Below are 26,727 nucleotides of genomic sequence, written 5' to 3' on the forward strand. Positions count from 1 at the left end.
TATTTATTTTATATGAGCATTTTGCTCATGTTGAATTCAATAGGAAGTTTCAAGGATGCCAACTTGCCATTCACTTAAGTTCCAGTACACTATCATCTCATTAAGTCAATGAAAAATATTTCACCAATAGATACTGAGAACCCTTAGGACATGGTGGTCAGAATCTGACTATATATTTATTTATTATCTTTGTCTAAATCGGTTTTGAAAATATTAGTAAATTTGCTGCATTACAATTTTAATATGCATAGGTTGAAGTTGTATTTGAAGTGTTTCAAAAGCTTAATAACGGTTTTTTTTTAATATTCATTTAAATGACTCTGAAGAAGGGATCAGAAACTTTATATGGGGGGAGGGTATATATATTTAAGGTGTACAACATATGTTTTCATATACATATACATAGTAAAATGATAAGACAATTAACATATCCTCTCTTTCACAGTTACCTTTCTTTTTCGTGAAAGACTTTCTAACATCCACACTCTTAATAAATAGTATACAATACAATATTATTAACTATAATCTTCACATCAGTGCTTTAGATTTCTAGACTTATTCATCCTACATAACTGTAACATTGTAACCTTTGATCTACACTCCTCATCCCTCCTTCCATCTCTGGTAACTACCATTCTACCCTCTGTTTCTATGTATTTGTCTGTTTTTTTTTAGATTCCACGTATAAAGATACACATAGGTGATAGTTGTATTTAAAGTGTTTCAAAAGCTTAATAGCCCTCTATTTTTAAATATTCATTTAAATTACCCTTAGGAAGGGAACAGAAATCAATTTCTATCTAGCTATAGACAGTATATATGTTGCATGTATAAGCGAGATCATGCAGTATTTTTCTCTTTGCGCCTGCCACATTTCACTTAACATAATATCGTCCAGGTTCACCCATGTTGTCACAAATGGCATAATCTCCTTTTTAAGGCTGAATAATACTTCTTTTTTGTGTATATATATTTTACAGCTTCTTTATCCATTCAACCATCTATGAACACTTCAACTGTTGTCCATATCTTGGTTTTTGTGAATAATACTGCAATAACATGGGAGTGTATACATCTCTATGCAGTGCTGATTTCATTTTTTTTTTTTTTTGGATAGTGAATAGAAATTTGTATGCTCTAATTTTGGTTGGGAATAACATAGGTTTCTAAATTACCTTGCCAACCCATCCATCCTTGAGTGGACCTTTGTCATTCAGGACCTTGCCATGTAACAGAGCAGCTACAGACTGATGACCTTGGTCCACTGCCTCACCAACTTCATTTCACTTATAATAAAACCCAGATCAGAACAAGGATTTTGCAAAATTAAAGTCTAGTGAGTAGAAGGTGAATTCTTTTCTTTTCACTATGTAAAAAGGAATTAAAGTTACTTTCCACTAAAAATGACCACACAGCCCCCATGAGCCTTATCAAAATTAGCAATCAACCACTCAATATTAATTCCAAATTTAATCCTAAATCACATAGAAATGAGAACGTATTCTTGTCTGGTAAAGACCATAAATAATCATGACATCATGAGCAACACTCACTAAATGCTAAGCACATGCCAGGCACTGTCCTAAAAGCTTTGCCAGTGTATGCCCATTTAAACCTCATGGAAACATACAAAGTAGATATTGTTATTATCGTCCCATATTTAGTTAGGGAAACCAAGGCACACAGAGATTAAGTAACTTGTCCAACATTGTGTAGCTAGCAAGTGATTAATCCACGTTTCAAATTAAGTATTCTGGCTCTAGAATCTACATCCTCTACTAGACTGCCTTTGTAATAATAAATGTTTTTCCAAAACTGAACCTGCTGAGTCATTCATTCTTACATGTAGGTTCTAAGAATGAGACCAAATATATATATATATATATATATATATATATATATATATATATGTTTAAATATATATATAACTTATATATATATATATGTTTAAATATATATATAACTTATATATATATATTGGGTTTTTTTGAGACAGAGTCTCGCTCTGTGGCCAGGACCGAGTGCAGTGGCACAATCTCGCTCACTGCAACCTCCGCTTTCTGGGTTCAAGCGACTCTCCTGCCTCACCCTCCTGAGTAGCTGGGACTACAGGTGTGCACCACCATACCCAGCTAATTTTTATATTTTTAGTAGAGACAGGGTTTCACCATGTTGGCCAGGATGGTCTCTATTTCTTGACCTCATGATCTGCCCGCCTCAGGCTCCCAAAGTGCTGGGATTACAGGCATGAGCCACCAGGCCTGGCCTGTATATGTATTTTTAACCTCTACAGAAATCATCCAAGAGGACAAGACTATGCAGACAGTCCACCTACAATGTAACCACATGAAGGAATTGTGGGGAAATCCGAGCCCATTAACAAAAGTGTGCCTGGAATCAGCCAAGATGTCAGATGTTGCCTTGGAGGAGGAGTATCTTCCTAGCTTTTCACACAGACCTTCAGTCAGGTATTCCCCAACAAAAGATGGAAGAAGGATGGTCTGTTCACCATGAAAAGCGGCCACATGTAAAATGCATGACGGTTTAGTAACAACCTTGAAATTTTTAGTAGTAAATAGTTTTTAGCAACATCCAAACTGCAGCACCAACAATTAATAAAACTCGATAAAGGTATGGATTATAGTTCAGGAAAGTTCACATAATGGAAAAGTTAAAGTGTTGCCTAATCCGTGTTTCATGTTCAGCTCTTAATATAAGTCAGATTTCTTTTGTTTTCTCCCCCATAGTTTAAATCCTCCAAAGAATGCTAGAGAAAATCAGGCAAGCAAAACAAGCAGCTTTTGATTCTCTGGCACTCTACCATTTGGAAAACAAACTCAAATTGCATGATAGATAGTGGTCTAGGAATTTAAGAAATATGAGTTGGTTTCAATAAGAAATACCTTTATAAGGAAGCTTTACAAAATAGCAGCAGTATTTTTCTTTTTCTTTTCTTTTTCCTGAGAATTAGTAACAAACATCAGAACCCTAAGTTGAATTTGAATCCTCATAGAGTTTACTGTTTGATTTACAAATTCTTACTAGGTTCAACTTAATTGAATTTAGAAGACAAAATTTGCTGATGCTGAGAAGATTTATGATTCATGTTAATCTGTGGCATGGGTAGTCTTTGGATTATTCAGAAGTGAGGAGGGTTGGCACTCTGTGGAACTGCTTTTGCTAAGCTTGCTGTAAGGTGAAGCTACAGGGGCAAAATCCGAAGGCTCCCAGAGCAAGGAAGGCAGGGGTGAGTGAGTAAAAGCCAAAGGCCTGGTGATTTGGAAAGAGTTTGCACCTGTGGGGTCCATCTCCTTCTACTCCTGTCCTCCCCATTCAACATCTAGTCCAACCCTTTTCAATTTAAGGAACACTAACAAATACCCAAAAAGACTATGTAGAATAATCTAAATTAACCTCTCGTGATAAATATGTTTCCTTCCATTAAAAACAAAAAACAAAACAAAACAAAACAAAAAACCCAGACTCCTTTATTTCACAGTGTAGGTTGGTAAAACTATGTGATAACATGTGGTTGATAAAACTGAATTCGTACTTTAATAATAAACTCAAATATCCCAATGTAAGGAGTTTAATTAGACCTTTCCATGATTTAAAACTTGATCTCAAAGTTTTCTTTCTTTTCTTCTGAATTTAAAGACATTAGTAATATACTATGTATTACACTGAGATATATCATACCAGCTGTATGTAAAATCTGCTCAAGAGAAACACAGACAATACAGGTGAAACCTAAAATCTAAACAAGTGCTTACTTTATTCTAGAAAAGCAAATACTATATTGTATGCATTATTTTTCTATTCAGCTTTTCTCTATAAGTAACTTTAATTTTAAAATATTCCGCATTCCCCCCTAATTTATGCTCAAAAAAGTATAGAGTATTGAAATAATAAGAGACAGATTTCACATATTTCATTTTCATTGTAATAGAAAACCTTCTAGAATTAATAGTACACTTGAAAATTATTTTGTTAAAGTATAAGAAACAGGTTTTATACAACCTGCTAACAGCTTTCAATTTGACAAATGTATATCGCTAACTGAAATATCTAACTGAATCTAATTAAAATATACTGGCAATTAGTCGAGGACAACAGAAAATTTTGAAGACCAAGGCACTGAACATCATGGCAAATCCTAGGACATGTTTAATGACGAGAATTCACAAAATATATACTCATTCACAGGCTTTCAAATGCTGACCAAAGCTTTCCTTTTGACCTTACGTATCACTCCTGCCTTCACAGGTCCTGCACTGCCAGTGACTCAGGGGATGTGCCCACGTTTATGGCACTACATGTGATGTTCTGTTAGCACCGTACACTTCTCAAGGTGCAGTGCGATGCCATCTCTTCCAAGAAACCCTCATGCCGTTCTCTAGCTGCTTCCTTTGCCAGTGAGTAGTCATTTCCTTATGAGAGTTCAGCTTGTGTCATGAGTCCTTCATGTGTCTTATCTCTCCGATTATTTCGTAAATTTCTTTTGGGCAAAAACTGTATCTATAGATTTTAATTGCCTTAAAATAGCTAGGATAGAACCTGGCCCATACTAGGTGCTATATAACCGCCTGCTAAATTAGTCAATAAAAATACAAACGAAGTTTGACAGCTCATGCAATGTATATATACAAAGTAATCTAATACAATGTTACTAGATAAATAGATGATGATAGACAGACAGACAGACAGACAGACAGACAGACAGACAGATAGATAGATAGATAGATAGATAGATAGATAGATAGATAGAATTCAGCAGTATTCTCACTGCTCTCCAGCTGACTACACAGTTCCTAAAACACAACAGACATGCTCTCACCTCAGGACCTTTGCATATGCTGTACTTGCTTTCTGGGACTCTTCTCCCACGTAGCCCTCATTTCCTCCATCAAATGCTCTCACTAAGGCCTTCCATGGTCCAGCAATGCAAAATTGTCACCCCCTTGCCCACATTCATTCTCTCCCCTCTTTTCCAGCTTTCTTTTTTTCCATTGCACTTGCCACCACCTAATAGACGGTTCAGTACATTAATCTTTATTATTGCTTGCCTCTCTCCACTATAATGTAAACCCCAAAGGAGAAACTTTTGTCTGTTTTGTACCTCGTATAAAACAGGTAGCCTCACCTAAAACTGTGCCTGGAACATAACTGACATTTAATAAGTAACTGTTGAATTAATTTGTTGAATTAATGACTCAAGAGTTTTCACCTTTCATACATAGAAAATAGAATGTAAAATACTAAGAATGATTTTCACAAGATCTGTGGAAATCAATCACATCATCATGACAATGCAAGAATAAAGAAGTTAGTAGATGGCCTTGAGTTTTTCCAAACAATGGCATTTTCTGCCACCAAAATAAACATGTTATTCGGTCAGAACCATTGGACTATAAGAAGAAATATACTCCATTCTGGTTTTTATAAGGGGAAAGAATGTTGCCAGAATATGTCAGTCCATTCATTCATTCATATATCCAATAGGTGCCAGGAGATGGCTAAGATCCTTGGAATACAGATAAAAAGCTACTGTCCCTACCAACTCAGAGTCCAGTTAGGGTGTCAGGAGGTGAAACAATATTCTAGCACAGTGTGTGGAGGCCATGGCGGTGGTAAGCACAGGGGCCTGAGGGAGCGGATGGGAAAGGCACCTCAGAATCATGACACTAGGAAATGATCCTCAGTGAAGCAGGCTGCTAAGTGAGGAAATAAATGTAGAAGAACTAAGAGGGAGTACATACAAGCAGGGAGAATAGCATGTCCGAAAGCAGCTACGAATGAGTAAGCAGGGTACTGCCAAGGTAGAGTTTCAAAATAGAATGAAATCGTAGATGTTGAATCAAGTGAACAGGGAATTAGGGTTTCCCATTTCTCTCTCTCCTCACCGAAGAGCCAAGGAGACTAGAAACTGGATATAAGCAATCCACTTTGATGTGGATGATGAGGTAGGGCTACACGTGAACACTAAGGACATCCCGAAACTCAATGAAAGTGATTTCTATTACACATTGACTTACGTTAGCTGGTAACTAAATGCATAGGAAGTTACTAGTCTCAAATGTTTTGTGTTAGAAAAAGCTTTACTACTCGAGCCAGCAATTGGAGTTGCTCTCTATGACTAGAAGACTGTGGGAGATGAAACCAGAGATGACATTTATTTTATTTAGCATGACTATACGTATTTTCGGTCTAAAGCATCTACAATGTAGGCCGGGTGCGGTGGCTCATGCCTGAAATCCCAGCACTTTGGGAGGCCGAGGCAGGCAAATCATGAGGTCAGGAGTTTGAGACCAGCCTAACCAACATGGTGAAACCCTGTCTCTACCAAAAATACAAAAAATTAGCTGGATGTAGTGGTGGGCACCTGTAATCCCAGCTACTGGGAAGACTGAGGCAGGAGAATCACTTGAACCCGGGAGGTGGAGGTTGCAGTGAGCGGAGATCATGCCACTGCACTCCATCCTGGGCAAAAAACAAAGATTCTACAAGGTAGTAGATCCAATGCAGTGAATTTGTAATATGAAAAACAAACAGCTCTTAAAGGTTTATGAAAATCATTAAACCAGGAGCCGTTACTTGTCAATCCCAGTTAAGAGTACGTATTGTCTTTCATGTAGGATCACACTGACAGGGACAAACTTCAATAAACACTGGCTGAATGGGTGTGAATGAATGACGTTAATTGCTTCAGTAACCGGGGATCTTATCTGCTCTCCCCTCATCACTGTTTAACATTGGCATTAGAAAAGAGATAATGTGCTTTGTCTTCTTTGTCTAATCTATCTCTTATTGGCAACACTCACTGAATTGAGAAAAATAAGGCAACAGGGGATTCAGTCCAAATACAAGAGCTTAAATTCTCGAGATGCTCTTGTTAAAAATATATGACAGAAAAATATAATCCTCAGTTCTGAAGTATGACTTGTAGAGTGAATTCCTTCTTTATATAAGAGAGTTTAGTTGATGAATGTGCACATAGAAGACTATGATTTAATCAGATTTGAGTGGATTATTTTAAGGATGAGCTCAATTATGAAAAATAAATATTGCTTGATATCAAGGAAATTCCTTGAAGTAAATGTAATCTTTCTTAATAAACACTTTCTTCAAATTGATTTTAATGTGGAATTAACATTATATACTATGTGTACTATCCTTGACTTAAACATACCAAAACGAAGTTGTATTTTTCCCCTTGGGGTTAAGGTAGGCACTTAGAGGAAAACAGAAAAATTATTTATTTTATGTGACTATGTTCTCTAAAAATACTATTGCTTAGGTTAGGTCTGTAGGAGTTTAAAACGGTCTCTGAAAAATATCAATAAAGCTAGACAGCCAGCTATTTCATAGTTTTCATTCTCTATCAGGCCAATTCCTATTTTTCTATAGAAATAAATCAAGATGGTTTTAAAGCTATTTTGCAATTAGAATCCCAGAATCATATTAACCTTCAGGTGCAATAAAATCAAATAAATTCTAATTTAGTGTATTCACATTTTTTTTTCTATTTGGACAACACAATGTTCATGTTTCATTTTCCACAAAATGCATAAACACAAAATTAGTAATGAAAATAATAAAAATAGCACCTGATGCTGTACGGAGTGTTTAGCTATAGCTAATTTAATCCTCATAACCATTGTAGAAAGCAGGCATTGTTATTACCCCCATGATAAAACTGAGGCACTGAAAGGTTAAAAGAAGGGCCCAAGTTGGTAGAGTGAGTGCTGGAGGGGCAGGAATTCACTTCTAGATTCATGGAAACATTAGATCATGAACAATTCAATAAGCCATGTGTTTCCCTAATTCTCACAGGTCTTGTTCCCTGTTACCCTCCCTCATGTTTCTCTATAAACATGGGAATTTACTACATTTGCAAATATATTCATTCTGTTTTACTTTTGGGTTTATGTTTTATTTCTCCTGGCTGTGTGTGTGTGTGTGTGTGTGTGTGTGTGTGTGTGACATTTCATCTTTATATTGCACAACTCCCTGAATCAGTAGACTAGACAAAGATGTAAGCATATGACACCCAGTTCCAGACAAAAATTCCCGTAGTGCCTCATAAAAATGAATTTCCTCAGGGAAAAGTTGACTAAACTCTTTCAGTAGATTTCAACATTTGTGTTGATAACTAAACAATTTGGGTTTAAACCTCTCAATGTATAGCTAGATTCTCACTTTAGAAGTTTTAAAATAATACTGAGTTATTTTATGAATGTTACATTTTTAGAAATCAGACAGGGAATAAACAGGGTAAGTGCTGTATTTAGGGAGCCACTCTTTAAATAATGAAGAGCAACTAATTACAGAATAACGATAATATAAGAAGTGCTCACCACTCAATGACAACAGATGTACCAAAATGCTTTTCGCTCATAGGTATTTTGGAGAGGTAGTAAGTACTATCATTAGAAATCCTTCTGTGTCATGATGCAATCTTTAGTAGCTGTACATGTTAATTTTACAATTCTACGATGGTGTAAACAAGGGTGTGTGTGTGTGTGTGTGTGTGTGTGTGTGTGTGTGTCTGTGTGTGTGTATTCCTAGAATCATATAGACAATTTTGATTTAAAATTTTTTTTTTTGCTGAAATGATCTAGATATCTTTTGAAACAAAATGGCAAAGGCAATCCCTACCACAGTCAGTAGAAAGAGCTGGTCATAACAAGATGGGGGGAAACTCTTCAGTTCCGTTCCCTTTTCCTCTTGGTTCATTGTGGTTATGCTCAAAGAATAGAAAAAGCAGTACAGTTCACCCATGGCACTGGTGTTATCATCTTTTCCCTGTGAATACTAAAATATTGAATTTCTGATATTAGAGGGAGATATGCAGGGAAATACCCTCAATCTAAGGCTAATGATCCTGAGAGAGGTTAGCCCTCATCATGCAACATCGCAATAGGTCAAATCATATTTCTCTAAGGCTATTTGTACAAATGCTGAAGATAACTTTCTTTCATTGAGTGTTAACTATGTGTCCAACATTACACATAATAGCATCTAACTGAGTCATCATCAAAATAGAAGAGGATGGTACCAGATTTCTGGGTTAAAAAATGAAGCTAAAAGATGATATGAAACTTAGACGTTAGTAAAAAAGGAAATGATATTTGCACCCAGGTCTTTTTGCATCTAAGGGCTTTAGTTGTTACATAATATTTTCTTTTTAAAGTTGGTACATAACAGAAGTATACATTTTGGGGGTACATGTGATAATTTGATACATTCACATAATCAAATCAGGGTGTTTGGGATATCCATCATCTTAAATATTTGTATTTTCTTTACAAATACAAATGCTAGGAACATTCTAATTATTCTCTTCTAGACATTTTGAAATGACAATAGATTAACGTTAACTATACCCACCCTACTGATGTGTTGAACACGAGGTCTTATTTCTTCTTTCTGTGTACTTATACCCATTAAGCAAAATATTTTGATCCCTTCTTCCTTCCTACCCTTCCTGCCTCTGGTGACCTTCAATCTACAATCTGCTCTCTATCCTTATGAGATCCACTTTTTCAGCTCCTACACAGGAGTGAGAATATGTGATATTTGCTTTTCTGTGCCTGGCTTACATCACATAAATAGAACTTCCCGAAGGTCTATCCATGTTGCTGCAAATGACAGAATTTCATTCTTTTTATGGCTGAATAATATTCCATTGTGTACATATACCACATTTTCTTTATCCATTCATTAACTATGGGCACTTGGGTTGATTCCAGAAGAGTGACAGGACAACATAGGAAAACTTGAGCTGTGCCCCCAGTCTCATTCCAAAAATCAAAGCTGCCCATCTGAACCATTTCAAACTCTTTCTCTCCATTCTTACACATAAAGGTTAGAATTTATTAGAATTTATGGCAATTGAGTAAGAAAAACTCTACAATTTAACATAAAAAAGCAGGTGCCAGCTTCAGTTTAATTTGGTGTTAAATTGTAGACTCTAAATCACAATTTAAGATATCTCCAAGGTATTTAAAAATAACACTGTTTAAAAATGAGGTAATCAATAATACTTTGCATACCATATTACTATCCTTTAATTGAGTGTGATACCCTTCAATATTTCCAGGATTGGAATACTATGTGTATTTCATGGATTTTGCTAAATAGAATCCTATATTATAACAGATTGTTTATGCAAAGTGGCTTGCATATAATTTTCTAATTCATATCTGTATCAGTTTATACTTTCAAAATGGTGTTCTGCAAATAATATGCATTAATTTTATTTCATTATATCATGAAACTCGAATAGAGAATATATAAGTATAAAGAGCTATAAATAAATATTAATGGATAAATATGCTGCTATTAAGATTTGCAAATTCAGAAATGTAAAAATCAAGTGATGTCAGAGAATAAGGCAAGGAATCTTACGAATATTATGAAATTTGAAAACCCCAGTTCACATTTTTTCAGGTCTAACTGCCTAATTGTTCCTTCTATGTTTTTCTAGTAATTATATAAAACCTCCTCATTGTGTTTTCTCTTATTTAATTTTGTTTAAACTAGCAGAACTTTATACACTGACATTAAACAATTACCTTCCCATCAAAATTATTTTAAGAAACCTACTCTGGAAATCATACAGGCACATTGCCAATTTATTCTTGTAATTGGAGGAGAAAAAATGATGTTAACATTTTTCAAAGTCAGAAAACTACTTTTAAAGGCAGAAAAATAAAGTATTGTCATTTGATGGGAATTTTGTTTCATATCACAGCATAGACTCCTGCCAGAATTCAATGCTATATTACTACTTACACTTTGATTTTCAGCAGATGTAGTCAAAGTTGACAACATTCTTCTGTGAATCATTAGAAAGTATTTTCACTGAAAACATATTCTTGATTTAAAACATAAGTGGCCTCATTGAATTTTTTTTCCGCTCAGCAGCTTGTATCAACCTGTTTTTAACTCCCTAACTTTTTCCACCTTTCCACACCACACACCAACATCTTGATCTAGTGAACTAACCAGATAATGAATAATATTGTGTATCAGTTTCTCATAGTCATCCTCTACTTGAAAGGGAGAGAAAAATACATTGAAGCACTAGTTTAACAAAAGTAATTTCCTTCTGTTCACTTGTGCTTCATTAGGAATCATTTATATTTGCTCCAAATTAAATGGTTACAATCAGAAAGAAGAAAGTATAAAATGAAAATGCTTGGCCTGACACTGAAAATTATGTATGTATAAATTATGCCTAGAAAATCCACTAGCTAAGCAGGCTGATTCCCTTTGTATGCCGACCTGAATTCAGCATGACCTGGTGTGGGCATCGGCAGAGCTGAGTCAGTGCTGGTCCAAACAGGAGAGAAAAAGACCTCAGACAGGGGAAGGCACATATTTAACTAAAAGTTGATTAACTAGGTAGTGACATTACACCTTATAGTTACTTAATTCACTTTTGTCCACATACTTTATGATTAATTTTTCAACAAATCCAACCCTCCTAGAACATGCACTGATGTATCCTGTTTCTCTTCTTTGTGCCTATTTCACCAGTTTTATTTGGGGACAAGGTTTTATTAAATACAATTTTGCATTCCAAGTTGTTTTTTTTTTTTTTTTTTTTTTTTTTTCAAAGAAGCCATATTAGGACTTTCCTTAGGAAACTGGCCTTTTGCTTTCTACAAGATGGCCAATTTATCAAAGAAAAGGTCCACATTCGTAGTGAAATTCTGGGCTCTACTTAGAGTCTCCTCAAGGTTTTTAAGCAACCTTCCATAGCATGCATGCAAAAGAAACAATTTTAGTAGAAGGCCTTGAAATAAAAAACACATGTCAGACTTAGAAGTTCTAACTCTTATTACTGACAATATAAACAGCCAACTGGATACAGGCAGCATGAAAATAAGAAGAAAAAAAGTAGCAGCTGAAAAAAATCAGACTCCCTAAATGAGATGAAATTGAAACCTGTCCTGATAGTTACTCAGTTAGCAAGAGTTCAACCAACTGATAACAGCTTCAATTTGGTTGTGAAAATTCAATTTAATGAAAGTCTATTGCATAAAATTCTTTTCCCCATAAGAAAAGGAGTAAGAGTATTTAGAAAGTAAAAGACACCCAGAATATGTCAAATAAACTAGTCTCAATAACTCCCTCACCCCTTCCATACACATGGACTCAATTCACATGATTTGCAAAACCAGTTTGGTCACCCCCAGGAATTGCACACATGGAAAATAAGCTTTTTTTTTGTTTTTGTTTTTCCTATGTTTCTTGACTAGAAGACAAGGGCCGATATCTTGCACTGTCCTCTCTTTTTTCCAGTTTTCTCTCTTACATTTAGTACATAACATTTAGTGGCCACTCAGTTGCTTTAACTAAATGGGTCCACAATGTATGGTCATAGGGTAAAAGACAAAAAACAATGCACTGTAAGAAACACGGTGATATGGTTTGGCTGTGTCCCCACCCAAATTTCATCTTGAATTCCCATGTGTTGTGGGAAAGACCCAGTGGGAGGTAATTGAATCATGGTGGCCAGTCTTTCCCAGGCTGTTCTTGTGACAGTGAATAAGTTTCACGAGATCTGACCGTTTCATAAAGGAAAATTTCCCAGCACAAGCCGCCTCTTGTCTGCTGTCATGTGAAACATGCCTTTCATCTTCCATCATAATTGTGGACCTCCCTAGGCATGTGGAACTGAAGTCCATTATACCTCTTTCTTCTGCAAATTACCCAGTCTTGGGTATGTTTTTATCAGCAGAGTGAAAACAGACTAATACATATGGGGATATATCACATATGCAAATAAATGGAATCAACTCCAAAGATTTTCCAAACCCTGTTTAGAGCACTGATAAACAATAAATCAAGAAGCAGTTATCAATATGTGAAAAGCCAACTATTTCCAATATTCATCAAAGATCACTAATTCTCACTGCATGAAGAAAATAACTTTTCCATGAAATAATATTCAATTTTATAAAAATCTGTATGTCCTAATATCAAGAATTTGCTAGATGGAATGAAGCTCATTGGAAATGGAATGGAAAGAGAAAAGATGCTGGAAATGTAGGAATTTTGGTAACAATTTTGAAACCTCACACTGCTCTTCTTCCAGTGTCAGGAAAATGCTTTGAATTCAGGATCTTGAGCTTATTGACTCTTTCTAAGTGGCACGTACAGTCAAATGATATTATTGGGAAACTAACCTTGAGTTGTTCTTCTAAGGTATTGATGGGTTGTGCTTTGCTGCCTATACTCTCACGTGGATGCCCTTGTTGCAATGTTAAGTATCTGGACAGCCATGCCATGGTTCATTGTCAGAGGCCATAGAAGAGAATGCTTTTTCCAACCAAGTTGATCGATTCATTCTGGCTGCTTAAAAGGCCTGCTTCACTAACATTTACTAAGCCTTGTATTTTCCAGATCTTTTTAAGTCCATGAGACATGAATTTTTAAGATATCCAGTATCCTCCTCTGATGAAAATCAGGCATCTATTGGGTAGCCAAGAGAATGTGAAAACATGGTAGGGAGTTTGGGGTTCTTGTGACTGGGATTGCTTTTGAGACCTAGAGGAAGACATAGTCGGACAGTTGTGTCAAGTACTGGTCAGTCTTGCATAAAAAGAATTAACCCTTCTAAATTCCCTTTGGAGAAATACCAGTGGGTGATCCGCAATACCAGTCATGTTGCATGCATGCACACACACAGACACACCCTCTCCTCATTTTTTCTCTGCACCATGGTTTCATCATCATTATCATTCTCTTTAAAACAAATACCTATGAATAATGAGAAAAACCTAGGATAATAGGTTTTTAGATAACAACACACACATAACATAATGGTTAAGCATATGTATATGTAAATGTCAGTGTCTGAGCCACAGTAGCCTGTTTTGCCTCCCATTTGATGTCAGACAAGATGCTCCCCTCTAATGCCTTCAGTCTTTACTACAACAGCTGCTGCACTGAGAAGGGTGTGGTGCATCTGTCTTGGCATTTCACCAAACCACATTAATCATTTTTCCCAGGCTCTAGCATGATATCCAGCATCACTATTAGTTGGGACTTTGGCTCTTCTATTTGAAGAATAATAGAAAATAGGAGAATGAGGGGAGATATGCCAGATATAGGTGACGGGGAGGAAGGCAGCAAATCACACTGCCATGTGTGTACCTATGCAACAATCTTGTATGTCCTTCACATGTACCCCAAAACCTAAAATGCAATAAAAAAGGAAGAAAACAGGAGAATGAGGAATACAAAGGAGATAAATAGTATAGGATTGCATCACTTCATGTAATAAGACTTGGTGTATTCTTGAAAAGATGATATTATTTCTGAGAGGTATGGAATTTTGACAAATTAATCACATGACAGAATGCATTAGAAGAACTTCCTATTGAAGCCAAGCCTACAAAAACAGAACAATTATTTCCTAACTCATCTTTCCTTTCAAAGAGCTTTTTCACATATTATGTTGTATTAAAGATAAAAGTGCAATGCCCATGGTAAAAGTCCTAAGATAGGAAAGAAAGAGGAAGGAGAGGAGAAGGGGGGTTATAGAAAAGGGGAAATTCATTAATTATTACATTTTTATTTCAAAAACATTTAGTAAGGACATGATAACTTTAATTTAGATAACCATTAAATTCATCATGCACACAAGAGTTTCTTGAAAGTTTTGAATAGAGATTCCAAAGGGATGCTGGGACAGCTAGTGTAAACTGGGACTCTACTTGCAGTAAGCTGAGATACAGAGTTAATTTACTTGCTATAGCAAACTTAGAGGTTTTTCTTTTAGACAAAGTCTCACTCTGTCGCCCATGCTGGAGTGAAATGGCATGATCTTGGCTCAATGAAACCTCTGCCTCTTGGGTTCAAGAGATTCTCCTGTTTCAGCCTCCTTAGTAGCGGGGACTAGAGGTGCGTGCCACCATGCCCAGCTAATTTATTGTGTTTTTAGTGGAGAAGGGGTTTCATCATGTTGGCCAGTCTGGTCTCGAACTCCTGACCTCAAGAGATCTGCCTGCCTTGGCCTCCCAAAGTGTTGGTATTATAGGTGTGAGCCACCACACCCAGCCCAAACTTAGAGGTCTTTCTTGGATTTGATCTTGTTTACACATGATATTTAAGCCTTCTTATATAGCATACGGTAGTGAAACTAGTGTAGGTAAAGACTTGAAGAACTTGCCACTTCTCCCCCCAAAATATGAAAACTAGCTCCTCATTCATTCATTCATATTATAAATATTTATTGCACTCCTGTTATGTGGCACACACTGTGCTAGGTACCTGACCTAGATTGGAAAATAATAATAATAATAATAATAATCCCTAAGTGATCAAGATGCTTGAGTTGCTCATGTTAGCAGGAAAAAGGAATAATTCTAGAAAACCTCAGCTATCCAGAACCTTCAAGGAATCTGGTCATTTTGGTTTAGTCAAATATTGTGTGTTGCTGAGCTGTGGTTACTTTAAGCAATAGCATATTTTAAGTGGGATCATTTTGTATATAAATAATTCTAAAATGTTATGATGTTAAATGTAACTTAACTTTTACTGAGAAAAATCATGGTGACCAACACTGGTGAGAATCATCACACAGTACTAAGGCATGCCAATGTCCTCAAGGATTACTAAAGCATACTGGGCTTCCAGTGTTCATGCCAAAATGTCTCATGTGACTAAGAATTTTGCATTCTTACATTTATACTTCACTATTTTTGTCTTCTTTTTGTTGTTAAACTGTCATTTGTCAAGACTGTCACTATGTCTACCTGTAATAAGAGCAGTCATTTAAATTCACATAATATGGTGGCAAGTACTTTGTTAAACATTTCTATATATTCCTCCACTTAGAATTTAAAACTGTGCATTCAGCAAGACACAACATTCTGAGACAGCATTTCAGAGATGAATCTTAGATTTATCATAGTTTTTTTGTTTTGTTTTGTTTTGTTTTTCCTCTTTGCAATTTTCACATATGTCTGTATGGGTGAGGCTTGCTAGATAATTGAATTTGCCAAGTCTGTGGAGCCTTGGAAATTAATTATAATTAAAGTAAAATCATTTTTAAAATACAAGCTTATATATATATTCTCCCAACTATTCTTAAGTTGGCTATTCTCTTGCTGGAAACTTAAATATTTAGAAAAAGTAGAGCTTAATTTTAGCTACAAGAATTTTAAGAATATAAAGACAGTTATTTGGCACAGTAGGCATGCCCAAAAGACATCAAGTATCAGGTGATAGGAATTCATAAACACATGAACAAAGACTCCATTCATCCATTGACTCATTGGAAACCAAATGAGAATACTGTGTAGGTTGCTAAGACAACTGAAAATGTGATGATTAAATGTAAGATAATAAGCAGAATCTCTGTACCTTATTTTAAATGGGATCATCAAAATTTTGGAATCTCTAAGCCCTCATCTATATTTAAGGCTGAAACTTTAAGAACACTACTTCAGAAAAAGGCTTAAGGCTTTGAGCCCCACTGGTGAAGAACACTGAAGCCTTCTGATCAGAAGAGAGCTCTAGTCTTAGAGAATGTGTGTGATGTGGCAGAGAGAGATGTTCCTGGCTGGGAATCAATACCATCTGGTAGCAGTGACAAAAGAGGCAATTAGTCCAAGACATTTATTTGAAAATGTTTTACTACAATTACAAGTAAATATTTCCAAAATATGGAAATACTAGAAATAAATTTTTCTAGAATATTGCTATTTCAAATTTTGAACTCTGGGCTCACTCCATTCTAGCCACACTGTCCTCCCCTCCTCTGTCGCCTGAACATGCCAGGCAAGCTTCCACTGAAGGGAGAGCACTTCCACTTGCTCGCTGCTTGGCTCAATCATTTATTTCCTTCAAGTCTGCTAAAATAACACCGAATTGAAAACCACGACTGATTCCCCCCAGTGTTCCTTATCTTCCTTTTGTTTTCCTTTGAGATGGAGTCTTGCACTGTTGCCCAGACTGGAGTGCAATGGTGTGATCTCAGCTCGTGGCAACCTCCGCCTCCCAGGTTCAAGTGATTCTCCTGCCCCAGCCTCCTGAGTAGCTGAGATTACAGGCTCACACCACCACACCTGGCTTATTTTTGTATTTTTAGTAGAGATGGGGTTTCATCATGTTGGCCAGGCTGGTCTTGAATTCCAGGCCTTGTGATTCAGCCTTCCAAAGTGCTGGGACTGTAAGCTTGAGCCACCATCTCCAGCCTTTTTTATTCATTCAGTAGATGTGTATTACCTTCTAACATACTCCTTTACCATGTATGCTCTTGTTTTCTTCACTGACATATCTCAACCATTTGGTGCCTGATCCAAAAGATGCCCAATAAATAGTGCCTTTAAGGGCAAGTGTAAGTGTTTGAACTACTGAGAGGAAAGCCATTAGATGCCCCTTTCTCTTCCCATCTCAAGTTGGCCCAACATGAAATGGACCCCCAAAGCTTCCATGTTTCTACTCACATTGAGTCTAGAACTTCTGCACTACAGATGCTCTAAGTGCAAAATAAGCATTTATGAAGCTCAATAACCTGTAAGCCAACTTGGTGTACACTCAGAGACGGTCACTGCCCTCAACAGACAACATTCTAATTATCCCTGTGATGCAAAGTAGTCTTGTCTTAGCTCCTTAGGTCCTCTGGATAGAAGTCACTGCACAGATACTGCTTTACATGAGAAATCGTTACTCTGACCAAATTAATTCAAAGCAGCTAACAGTCTCCAGAAGGACAGTTTTATACTGTTAACCACAAAGATTTCTGAGCTCAGTTTACTGTAGGAGAGGCAGAGCAGGAACACAGCCATTTTCTGGAATTAATCACTAATACATGTGGGGAAGTCAGGCCTTTTCTCATCTTTAAAGAATAATGCAAGCTGTCAGAAAGAAGAGGCCAGACCCTTCCCCCTGCCACCATGCCTATTTCAGGCCAAATCTATTATTTCATGCTTTATATGCATGTATTTGTTCTTAAATCAAAAGAAATAAGTATTCACTGTAGAAAATTTGGAAAATGTGTTTAAACTATGAAAGAAATAGTGTGTAATGCCTCCTCAAAATGTAACCACAATTTGCTAAATGTCTTTCCAGCCTTTTAGGTAAGTCTCATAGCTGGTCTCCCTGCCTCCAAGCACCTGCTTCACAGTTGATCTGTCATAAGCAGCACAATTTAAATTATATCATTACCTGATCAGAAATCCATTGGTGAGTTCTCAATACCTGTAAGACAGCTTGTCAAGTTTCATTAGTCAGATAATTATCTAACAGCTAAACACAGGAAATTGAGAAAGCATGTCTCTAGCAATCCATACTTTTAGATCACAGTTTGTAGATGCCTGACCTGTGAAATCAAGCTCTAGGTTTCTATACTAGTGAAATGAATAGCCATTGAGTTGTCTCTAATTAGAGAAGGGAGGAGTGCTGCAACAGGTGCAAAATATCTGGAAGATGATTTGCAATGAAGTAGGTGAGCAAAGATGGGAGGGGAAAGGAGAAACTGAAAGGGAAGGACAGTCCCAGCCTCCTGCGGAGGGAGGACAGTAGCACTGGTGAATGCTGACCTCCTAACAGGAAGCAGCTCATGCACACTGAGGATGGAGTAGAAGGAAGTGGGCAGAGCATGCTAGGCACTGCGGGCCACATCAAGAAGTCGTAAACTGAGATTATACATGAAAAAGTAGGAAATGAAAGAAAAGCAAAAACATCAAAAATAAAACCTAGGGAGCTGAAACCAGTGTGGCAAAGGTTAAATACACTCAGTATGAATGAAGAAATGCCAACAATGAGGCCCTTCCTCCTTTTGGGTGAAGACTGTCTTTTTTCCTTCATGGGTTTTAGGATGAATCTTCTTAAATTTAAACCAGAATAAGCAACTATTCTTTGAGCAACAGTGAGAAGGGACCTTTCCCATGTACTATTTTACTCTCATTTGCTCTTTCATTTAATCTTAGAAAATGATGAAATCTACAGGGGAAGTGCAGAAGGAAGTCAACAAGTGTACAAATAGCACTCAGCTACACTGGCCAATAAAGATAAGTTACCGGGAGTCTCCAGTGAGCTACTGGAAAGGCCAGTTGGAGACATATGTAATAAGGCATTTAGGCAACAATAGTCTAGATTTTGAAACTGCTTTTCTTTCTTTCTTTTTTTTTTGAGACAGAGTTTCGCTCTTGTTACCCAGGCTGGAGTGCAATGGCGCGATCTCGGCTCACTGCAACCTCCACCTCCTGGGTTCAGGCAATTCTCCTGCCTCAGCCTCCTGAGTAGCTGGGATTACAGGCACGAGCCACCATGCCCAGCTAATTTTTTTGTATTTTTAGTAGAGACGGAGTTTCACTATGTTGACCAGGATGGTCTCAATCTCTTGACTTCATGATCCACCCGCCTCGGCCTCCCAAAGTGCTGGGATTACAGGCGTGAGCCACCGTGACCGGCCCGAGACTGCTTTTTACATCTTCAATTATCACTGAAGTAAGGGATTTGGCAAACACCACAGATAATTATCTGAGAAATCAGCACAGGATGCCACCATGAACAAAGGATCAAGAAAGGCCAGCTACTGAAGACACAACAGCCAAACAGAGCACATCATTCACTCTCATTCACAGCCCCATCTGCATCCACATCTGCAGGAATCTGCCAGCACACCCCAGAGAATGTAAAACAATTCAGAAAATTTCCAGTGAATGCCAGCCAAAATGATGAGAACACTAGAGAAGCATCCACATGAGGCCAGACTTTGAAACAAGACAAAACACTTTCCAAACTGGGAAAGAAAAGGATTAAGCTATAATATGACTCGGGTTAAATAAATGATGTGAGAATTAAATCACACTCTTAGAAGACTTATCTATTAGAGTATCTATCATTTTCAAGGAAAGTATGCCTTATAATTTGAAAGAGGTAGTTTTTAATACTTAAAGGAATTAGTCATTACTTTGCACTGTGGTTAGTAATTTCTGGGTTCATTAGTCAAAAAGAAAATATATGATAATAGTTTAATTAAGTCCCAGAAATGGTTACCTAATTCTGTGGATTATACAACTATTTCATGTTACTGAATTAATCTAAGTTATTTAGAACAATATCCCCAAATTTTCAAGTTTGAGAAAAATGCAAACTGGCAGTAATGATTTTTGATACTTCTTGGAGACAGAATATTGGGATAGCTGGACCTCTGATTTGACATAGCGAAATACTACGCATGTTTCACAAAGCAGCCCTCAGCTTTCCCTGCTATGAAGACAACACAGCATCTAATTTTGAGACAGGCAATTATACCTAGATAAACGTTTCACTCTTCTGGAAGCATTGCGATAATTATTTAACACACAAATAAGTATGTATAATTTAATACATGAAACATTATTAAATCACAACTGTAGACAGAAGACGAATTGGGAATTTCATTTTTTTTAAGCTGTTGTATGTAGACAATGAATACATAAACTCCCTGAGGCTCACTTAAATATTACATATTAAACTGAAACTAATTCCAATGATTCTTTAAAAACTGGAAAGTCTTTTGCCTTTCTCTTAATAATTGGAAAGCTAGTAAAGATGAGGGCAAGAAGACAGAGGCCGAGGAATGCTAATTTCAGGTAATCATTAAGTTCTCAGCAAACTCAACTTTTTTAACTTACAAAGTGGAGAAGGGTCAATCCTTCCCACTACCCACAGAATCTTTTGTTACCTCCATGTGGAAAAACTATCATCTTAGCTCATACATACCATAAGTTCTTCCTATATTTTAAGATCCTCCTTAGAGCTCCTTACTTCATTCTGCTGGGGACACTGTGGCCAGGATGAAACAAAGCTATTGAGGGACAAGAACTGGCTTACCTCCTGTTAAGTCACTTCACAGCCCAATTTATATTTCCATTCACTCCCTAATTAACAAGTATAAAATAAAAATTTCCTATTTTGAGTTTTATTTCCTTCCTATGTCTTTGATCTCTTCTTAGTGAAACTGCTAGTCAGTGACCCAAGAGAGAAAAAGCAAAGAGAAACAGAAATAGAAATTCAACAGAGAAATCATTTGTGAGTTATAGGCACTACTTTAACACAGAGACATTCTGAGAAATTTGTAAAGTATAGAATTCAAGAATGAGATAAATTATTTCCTCCCCTCATTATCAGAAATAAAAGGGACTGAAAGTAGAGGAGTTTAAAAAATAAGATTCATGGAAACTTCTGCTATAAAATTCATTTGTCCGGGAGCTATTACATTAAATAAGAACGGTGTATTTTCAGTGATGACTCAAATGGGACTCAAATGGGACCCAAATCGACACAAATAAATTCACCATGAATACAGAAAAAAACATCAATGCAAAATATCATTTATGTTTTAAGATGGCCTATCTAGTAACAAACTTAATTTTAGGGTAAGGATATAAATTTTGTTTTTCTCATGAACTCATTTTATGGTTAAAGTCCAACAATAGTATATCCTGGACATGGTTAGCAACACAGAGGAAAGGAAAAAAAGAAAAACATTTCAGGAATGTCAGATTTTACACAAAGCACATCATATCCCTTTCCATATGACATCAAGTTTAGTAGCTTCAGGAGGCAGAGAAAAAAATACTGTCCCTGATGTCTGGCTTTTAGTATATAAATGCAATGTTATTTCAAAGAGGATAGTTTGGTGCCTTAGTTATACTCCATGGGTTTATAAATTCTCTTTTTCCCAATCTGCTAGTTACATCTGCAGCCCAAGCATTTCTTCCCAAAAGAATGAAGGACAAACGAGAAAAAGAATTTGCTGATACACATATGTCACTTCAAGAATTCTCTTGACAAAGTCTCCACACCCAATTTAATTACTTCCCTACTCTAAAAACACTTTCCATCTGCATTTATTCTAATCATTTCAAATCCAAAACCAACATACTATAAAGCTAACTAAATAAAATGAATATTAGCTTTAGATTCCAAGTGAGGCAGCATTTTTTAGGCAGTAGGTCTCCAGCTCACATTTTATGTGGATACAGTATTTCATTTTGCGATCAATTCTTTCCTTGATATTTGTTTAGAATAAAATTACCTAGCTCTGGGCTTTAAAGCTTTAAATCTCAGTCTGAATCTCTCTCTGTCTCTCTCTTTCTCTTTCTCTCTCTCTCTTTAATACACACACACACACACACACACACAGAGAGAGAGAGAGAGAGAGAGAGAGAGAAAGAGAGAGACAGAGAGAGACAGGGAGAGGAGAGAAACAATATGTATGTTTGTGGTACTTAATGAGCAAAAAATAATGTACCCATATATGTAAGCTTAAAGTCACGCTGCCTAGTGTCTACATTAGAGACATTTTTCTTGTTTGGTTATCTTTTGTTTTGCTTTTTGACAGGTTGCAAAAACTGAATCTCAGTATATGCATATAATAAATACTATTTTAAGCATTCCTTGATGTGTTCACTATTCAGTAAATTCTTGTATCTTTTTTGTGCAGAGTGCTCTTCAGTATATCTGTATTCTCTCCTTGGTGTTCCATCAATACATTAACTAAGTGCCAGTTCTGGCACTCTTAGACCTAATATCGGTGTATAATTACAGGATCCAAGAACAGTCACATTTTTACGTTACTGATAGATATTGAGCAGAAAGTGGAGATTGGCCCTTGTACCACAGGTCAGGAGAGGAGACCAGTCACTATCAAAATACCTGAACCAATAAATGACTCTAGGTCTTCTGGAAGGTCTTTCCATCTCACATTTTTAGAAAAAATATTTTATCTGTTTGCTTGTTTTTGATATCACAAAGTTATAAAGTTCTTAGAAATTGATTGGCCTGATTTTACCCATTTATATTATAGATGAGGGAACTTTAAGCAGCAGCTAATCCATGGCAACTAACTGCTGATTTCCAGAAATTCTGGCTACTTTTCAATTTACAGAGACATTTATTATTAAATGACAAATAAATTTTTAAAAGTCTTTAAAAATCACCATTATTTTTCTTAAAAATAAAACTGTATATTTAAGGCCACGTGGGATGGGATTTTTCTAGATAAAAAAGAATGATCTAATTCCAAGTTTAAACACACTGAGCTCTGAACTCTTTCTATTTCTTCTCCAACTTACTGATACCAACTATGAACAACGAATCAGTTTGATTCCTTTCCCTGAGTTTAAAACTTACTTAAACACAGTATTATCTGTCCAAAAATCCTGAGTAGCCTCAGGGCTAAAAAATTTTGATATGAAATATGAATAATAAGGATGATTATATTGCTCTGTTTTTCCCAATTCCCAAGATCAGCTGCTTGCACAAATTATCTAATTACATATACCATCCTTACAAAGCAAGTCATAGGTAGGTCACTCACATAGGTCAGCAAATACTTAGGAAGAGAGATGGCTCCAAGGAATAGTTCCCCAGCCTTCTCTTCTCTCTGCATATCCTAGAACTACTCTGCTTTGTAGGGAAAAATGTAATGGTTCATCCATTTCCTAATGCTCCAATAATCTAAAATTAGATAGTTCCATTTTGACAGCAAACTACACAGAACAAAAATCAAAGATCAAAAATCTGATATCACATCATATGCTCTTCATGATCTAAAGGGAAAAACCATATATGATCATTTTAATATAATATGTACAAGAATCAATTATAGGATTATCATACTGCATAAAGCAAAGCAAGAGTTACTCAAACTATAAGTGGACTATACATAAGATACACTTACTCTACAAAAAGGAAAACAGTGGCCATTAACATTTTGCCTAGATCTGCAATGTGCTGGTGTACCAAGAAAATCACTACATGCAGCACATGCTGGAGAAAGTAGGATAAAAGAAACCAAGACCCATCTCTTAATTGAATACAAATTTCCTAATGTAACAGGTTAAGTCATATCACCCAACATAGTAAGGACATATGTTGTTTATTGTCATAGTATTTACAATACGTTTACTTATCCATTTAAAATTGCAGCCTGGACTTTAAAATGAAAGCAATGAAAATGTGTAGGTATGAAAAAAAAGTCTTTTGCATCTGGTTCAACCACAAACAACTAAATAATGCTAAATTCCTATATGAAGTGGTCTGACCACTTTAATTCATCATTTCCACAGGCTCCAAATAAATAAAAAGAGAATGCCAAGTTAACTGAGTTTCCTAAGTTGATAACATTCGCGAAATCTAGCAATGTTTCATTGCAAAGAAAAAAAAACATATATATGTAGATATAGATACAGATATAGGTATATAGTAAACACAGATTTGACAGTTATTTGGTGTCTGGCATAATTTTAGATTCAAAACATTATAAAAAGAGATTAGAACAAAAAAATTAAGATTAACTTAACACCAAGAGATTTTTTTAAATGTATTTCTAGAGATATCTCTACTATTGTTCCTTAAAACTGACTTCAATCAATCCTTTTTACTAATATTATGATCAGTGGTATGCTAGCCAGCATGATATACAATTTCCATAAAGATTAGTTCTTCAAGAAGCTCAATATTTCAAATCACAGTTGTATCTCACGTATAACATCTTACTTGTGCTCCAAAACTGCAATTCTCCTTAGAGGAGTCTTTGTCTTTATTTTACTGTACCTGGAATTCTGAGGTTCTGAAACATCTGACTCTGTGCACGTTTTCTTTACCTGTAAGAAAAGAGTACTAGTTATTCTCATATGAAAGTACAACTTCCTCACTCAGGTTCACACATTTGTTAAAGTGGATATAGCTCTGTTCACCAATTTCTCTATGAAATACCCCACACACTTTACAGCAGCAGCATACAGTACTAAATAGTGTATTTCATTATTATCCCATGAGCAGCTGCCAAATACACTTCCCTGGACTCCATTAGTATGTAAAATGTTCAGCTGAAATAACTGGGGACAAGCCTAACTAGGAACAAAGAAACCAAAGAACCAGGTTTCCCGCTTAAGAACTAGAAAGCTAAACTGTTCTTAATCCACTAAGAAATGTTTTTCCAATTGATACTGCTTCTGTCTCCTACTAAAAGCACGTAATAATAAACACCAGGTTCTGGGGCAAAGCACAGCCTTAACTAAAATGTTCATACATAATTTTCATTTTCTCAGTCTAGTGGCTGTATGTTTTATATCTGTCTCAAAGTATCAATTAAGTTTAGCACTGCTTCACACATATATTTTCAGTATGTCTTGCAGACTATATTTCAACTTTGTGGTTCTTAACCCACAGAGGTAAAGGATGAGAAAAACTCATACTTCTAGGGCATGCTATCTATTTCTGGACAAAAGTATGTGGTACATCCTCTACAAGATGGTAAAATCCATAGCTTTTCACAATTTCACTTCAGGCACATATACCTATGTTTGATTATTAAGGTCTTAAAAGTATATGCAGAGTAGACTAAACTTCAAAAATCTTTTGGTTAATATGAAAATGTACAATATAAATTTACAAGCTCACTATTTCTGGGTGTTCATATTTCAATAACCTATGTATGCAACCTATGTAATCCAAGAAGTTTTACTTCCAATACGTGGTTTGGAAGCAAAAAAAAAAAAATCTACTGAATATATACCATGGGGAACGCTTGTGCAATGTGAATTGCAACATGAACACTACCACTTAAAAGTAAGTCAAGCTTTGAAGATACAGCATTGTCTTACCAACTCGTGAAGTAATTTTTTCCTCCTCTGTCCCAGAAGAATGCTTAAAAATACAAACACACCAAAACCCTACATTTTCAAAAATCCCTGTCTTTCGCTTTTAATACAAAGTCTAGACATGTTTATAATCTGGGAAATCAATTATTTTCTTGATTAACACTGTAGTCTCTTTTGTATCTTGTGTGTACACTTTATACAACATGAAAATAAAACTGACTAGCAAAGAGATTGTCATCCTGTCTTATTATGTAATGTCTTCTATGCCCTTAACATGGTAATTAGCACCATGAAAGGTAGGGCCAAAAAAAAAAAATGGTTTTAGAGAGAGAAGAGAAGGAAAAGGAGGAAGAGGTAGAGAAGGAGAATGAGGAGGGGAAAAAGGGGGAAAGGAGAAGAGAAAGAAAAGGAAAAAGAGAAAGAGGAAGAGGAGGAGAAGAAGAAAAAGGGGAAGTAAGATGGAGGAAGGAAAAGGAAGGAGGGAGGGAGGGAGGAGGAAGAAGAGAATAAGGAGGAAGAGGAATAAGGAGTAGCAGGAGAAAAGGGGAAAGGTGTGGAAAAAGGGGAAAGGGGGGAATACTTTTTAAAAATGTAAACATAAAATTCAATTCAAAACCCACAAGTCTTATGTCCGTTAAACTGAGGAAAACAAGAATTGAAAGGAAAGTGTTTTCCACTGGTTCTTACCTATAATTTATCACCAAAAAAACCTCATGAACTGCCCAATGAAGACACAGAAATTATCCCCAGGTGAATGCCATTTTCTCTAGACCATGACTGGACCTTGGGACTGGCTGAGGAAGCTCCAGACCATCACAAACTAGATACATGCTCCCAACTGTAAGTCAGAGCCAGACAAGCTTCCTATCATGTAACTTTTTCAGTCTTTAACACCCACAGCTTTCCAAAGCATAATTACCCCAAAGAACTTACCAGAAAATTCTGCTTGTTTTAATTTATTCTCATAGTAGTAACATAGAGGCAGAGAACACATCTACAGGGTTTTTGCTCTCTAGTACCCAGAGTCCCAAACTTGTAACTAATGCTTAATAGGCATGTGATGAAAGAATGAATTAGAAATTCTTTTAGATATTAGAATAACCAT

General features: G+C 36.1%; 1 protein-coding gene across 16 annotated transcripts in view; it reads right to left on the reverse strand.

Moving 5' to 3' along the window:
• Positions 1 to 26,727, reverse strand: part of EYA4 (EYA transcriptional coactivator and phosphatase 4) — a 322,772-nt gene that overhangs the window by 115,301 nt on the left and 180,744 nt on the right. For all 16 annotated transcript variants that reach the window (XM_010343018.2, XM_074397446.1, XM_074397447.1 and 13 more), the window contains one exon: positions 24,574 to 24,623. In XM_010343018.2, coding sequence (XP_010341320.1) covers positions 24,574 to 24,623 — 50 coding nt within the window. The remainder of the gene's footprint in view (positions 1 to 24,573; positions 24,624 to 26,727) is intronic.

This window comes from Saimiri boliviensis, chromosome 4 (assembly GCF_048565385.1).
Source record: "Saimiri boliviensis isolate mSaiBol1 chromosome 4, mSaiBol1.pri, whole genome shotgun sequence".
Taxonomy (NCBI): Eukaryota; Metazoa; Chordata; class Mammalia; order Primates; family Cebidae; genus Saimiri; species Saimiri boliviensis.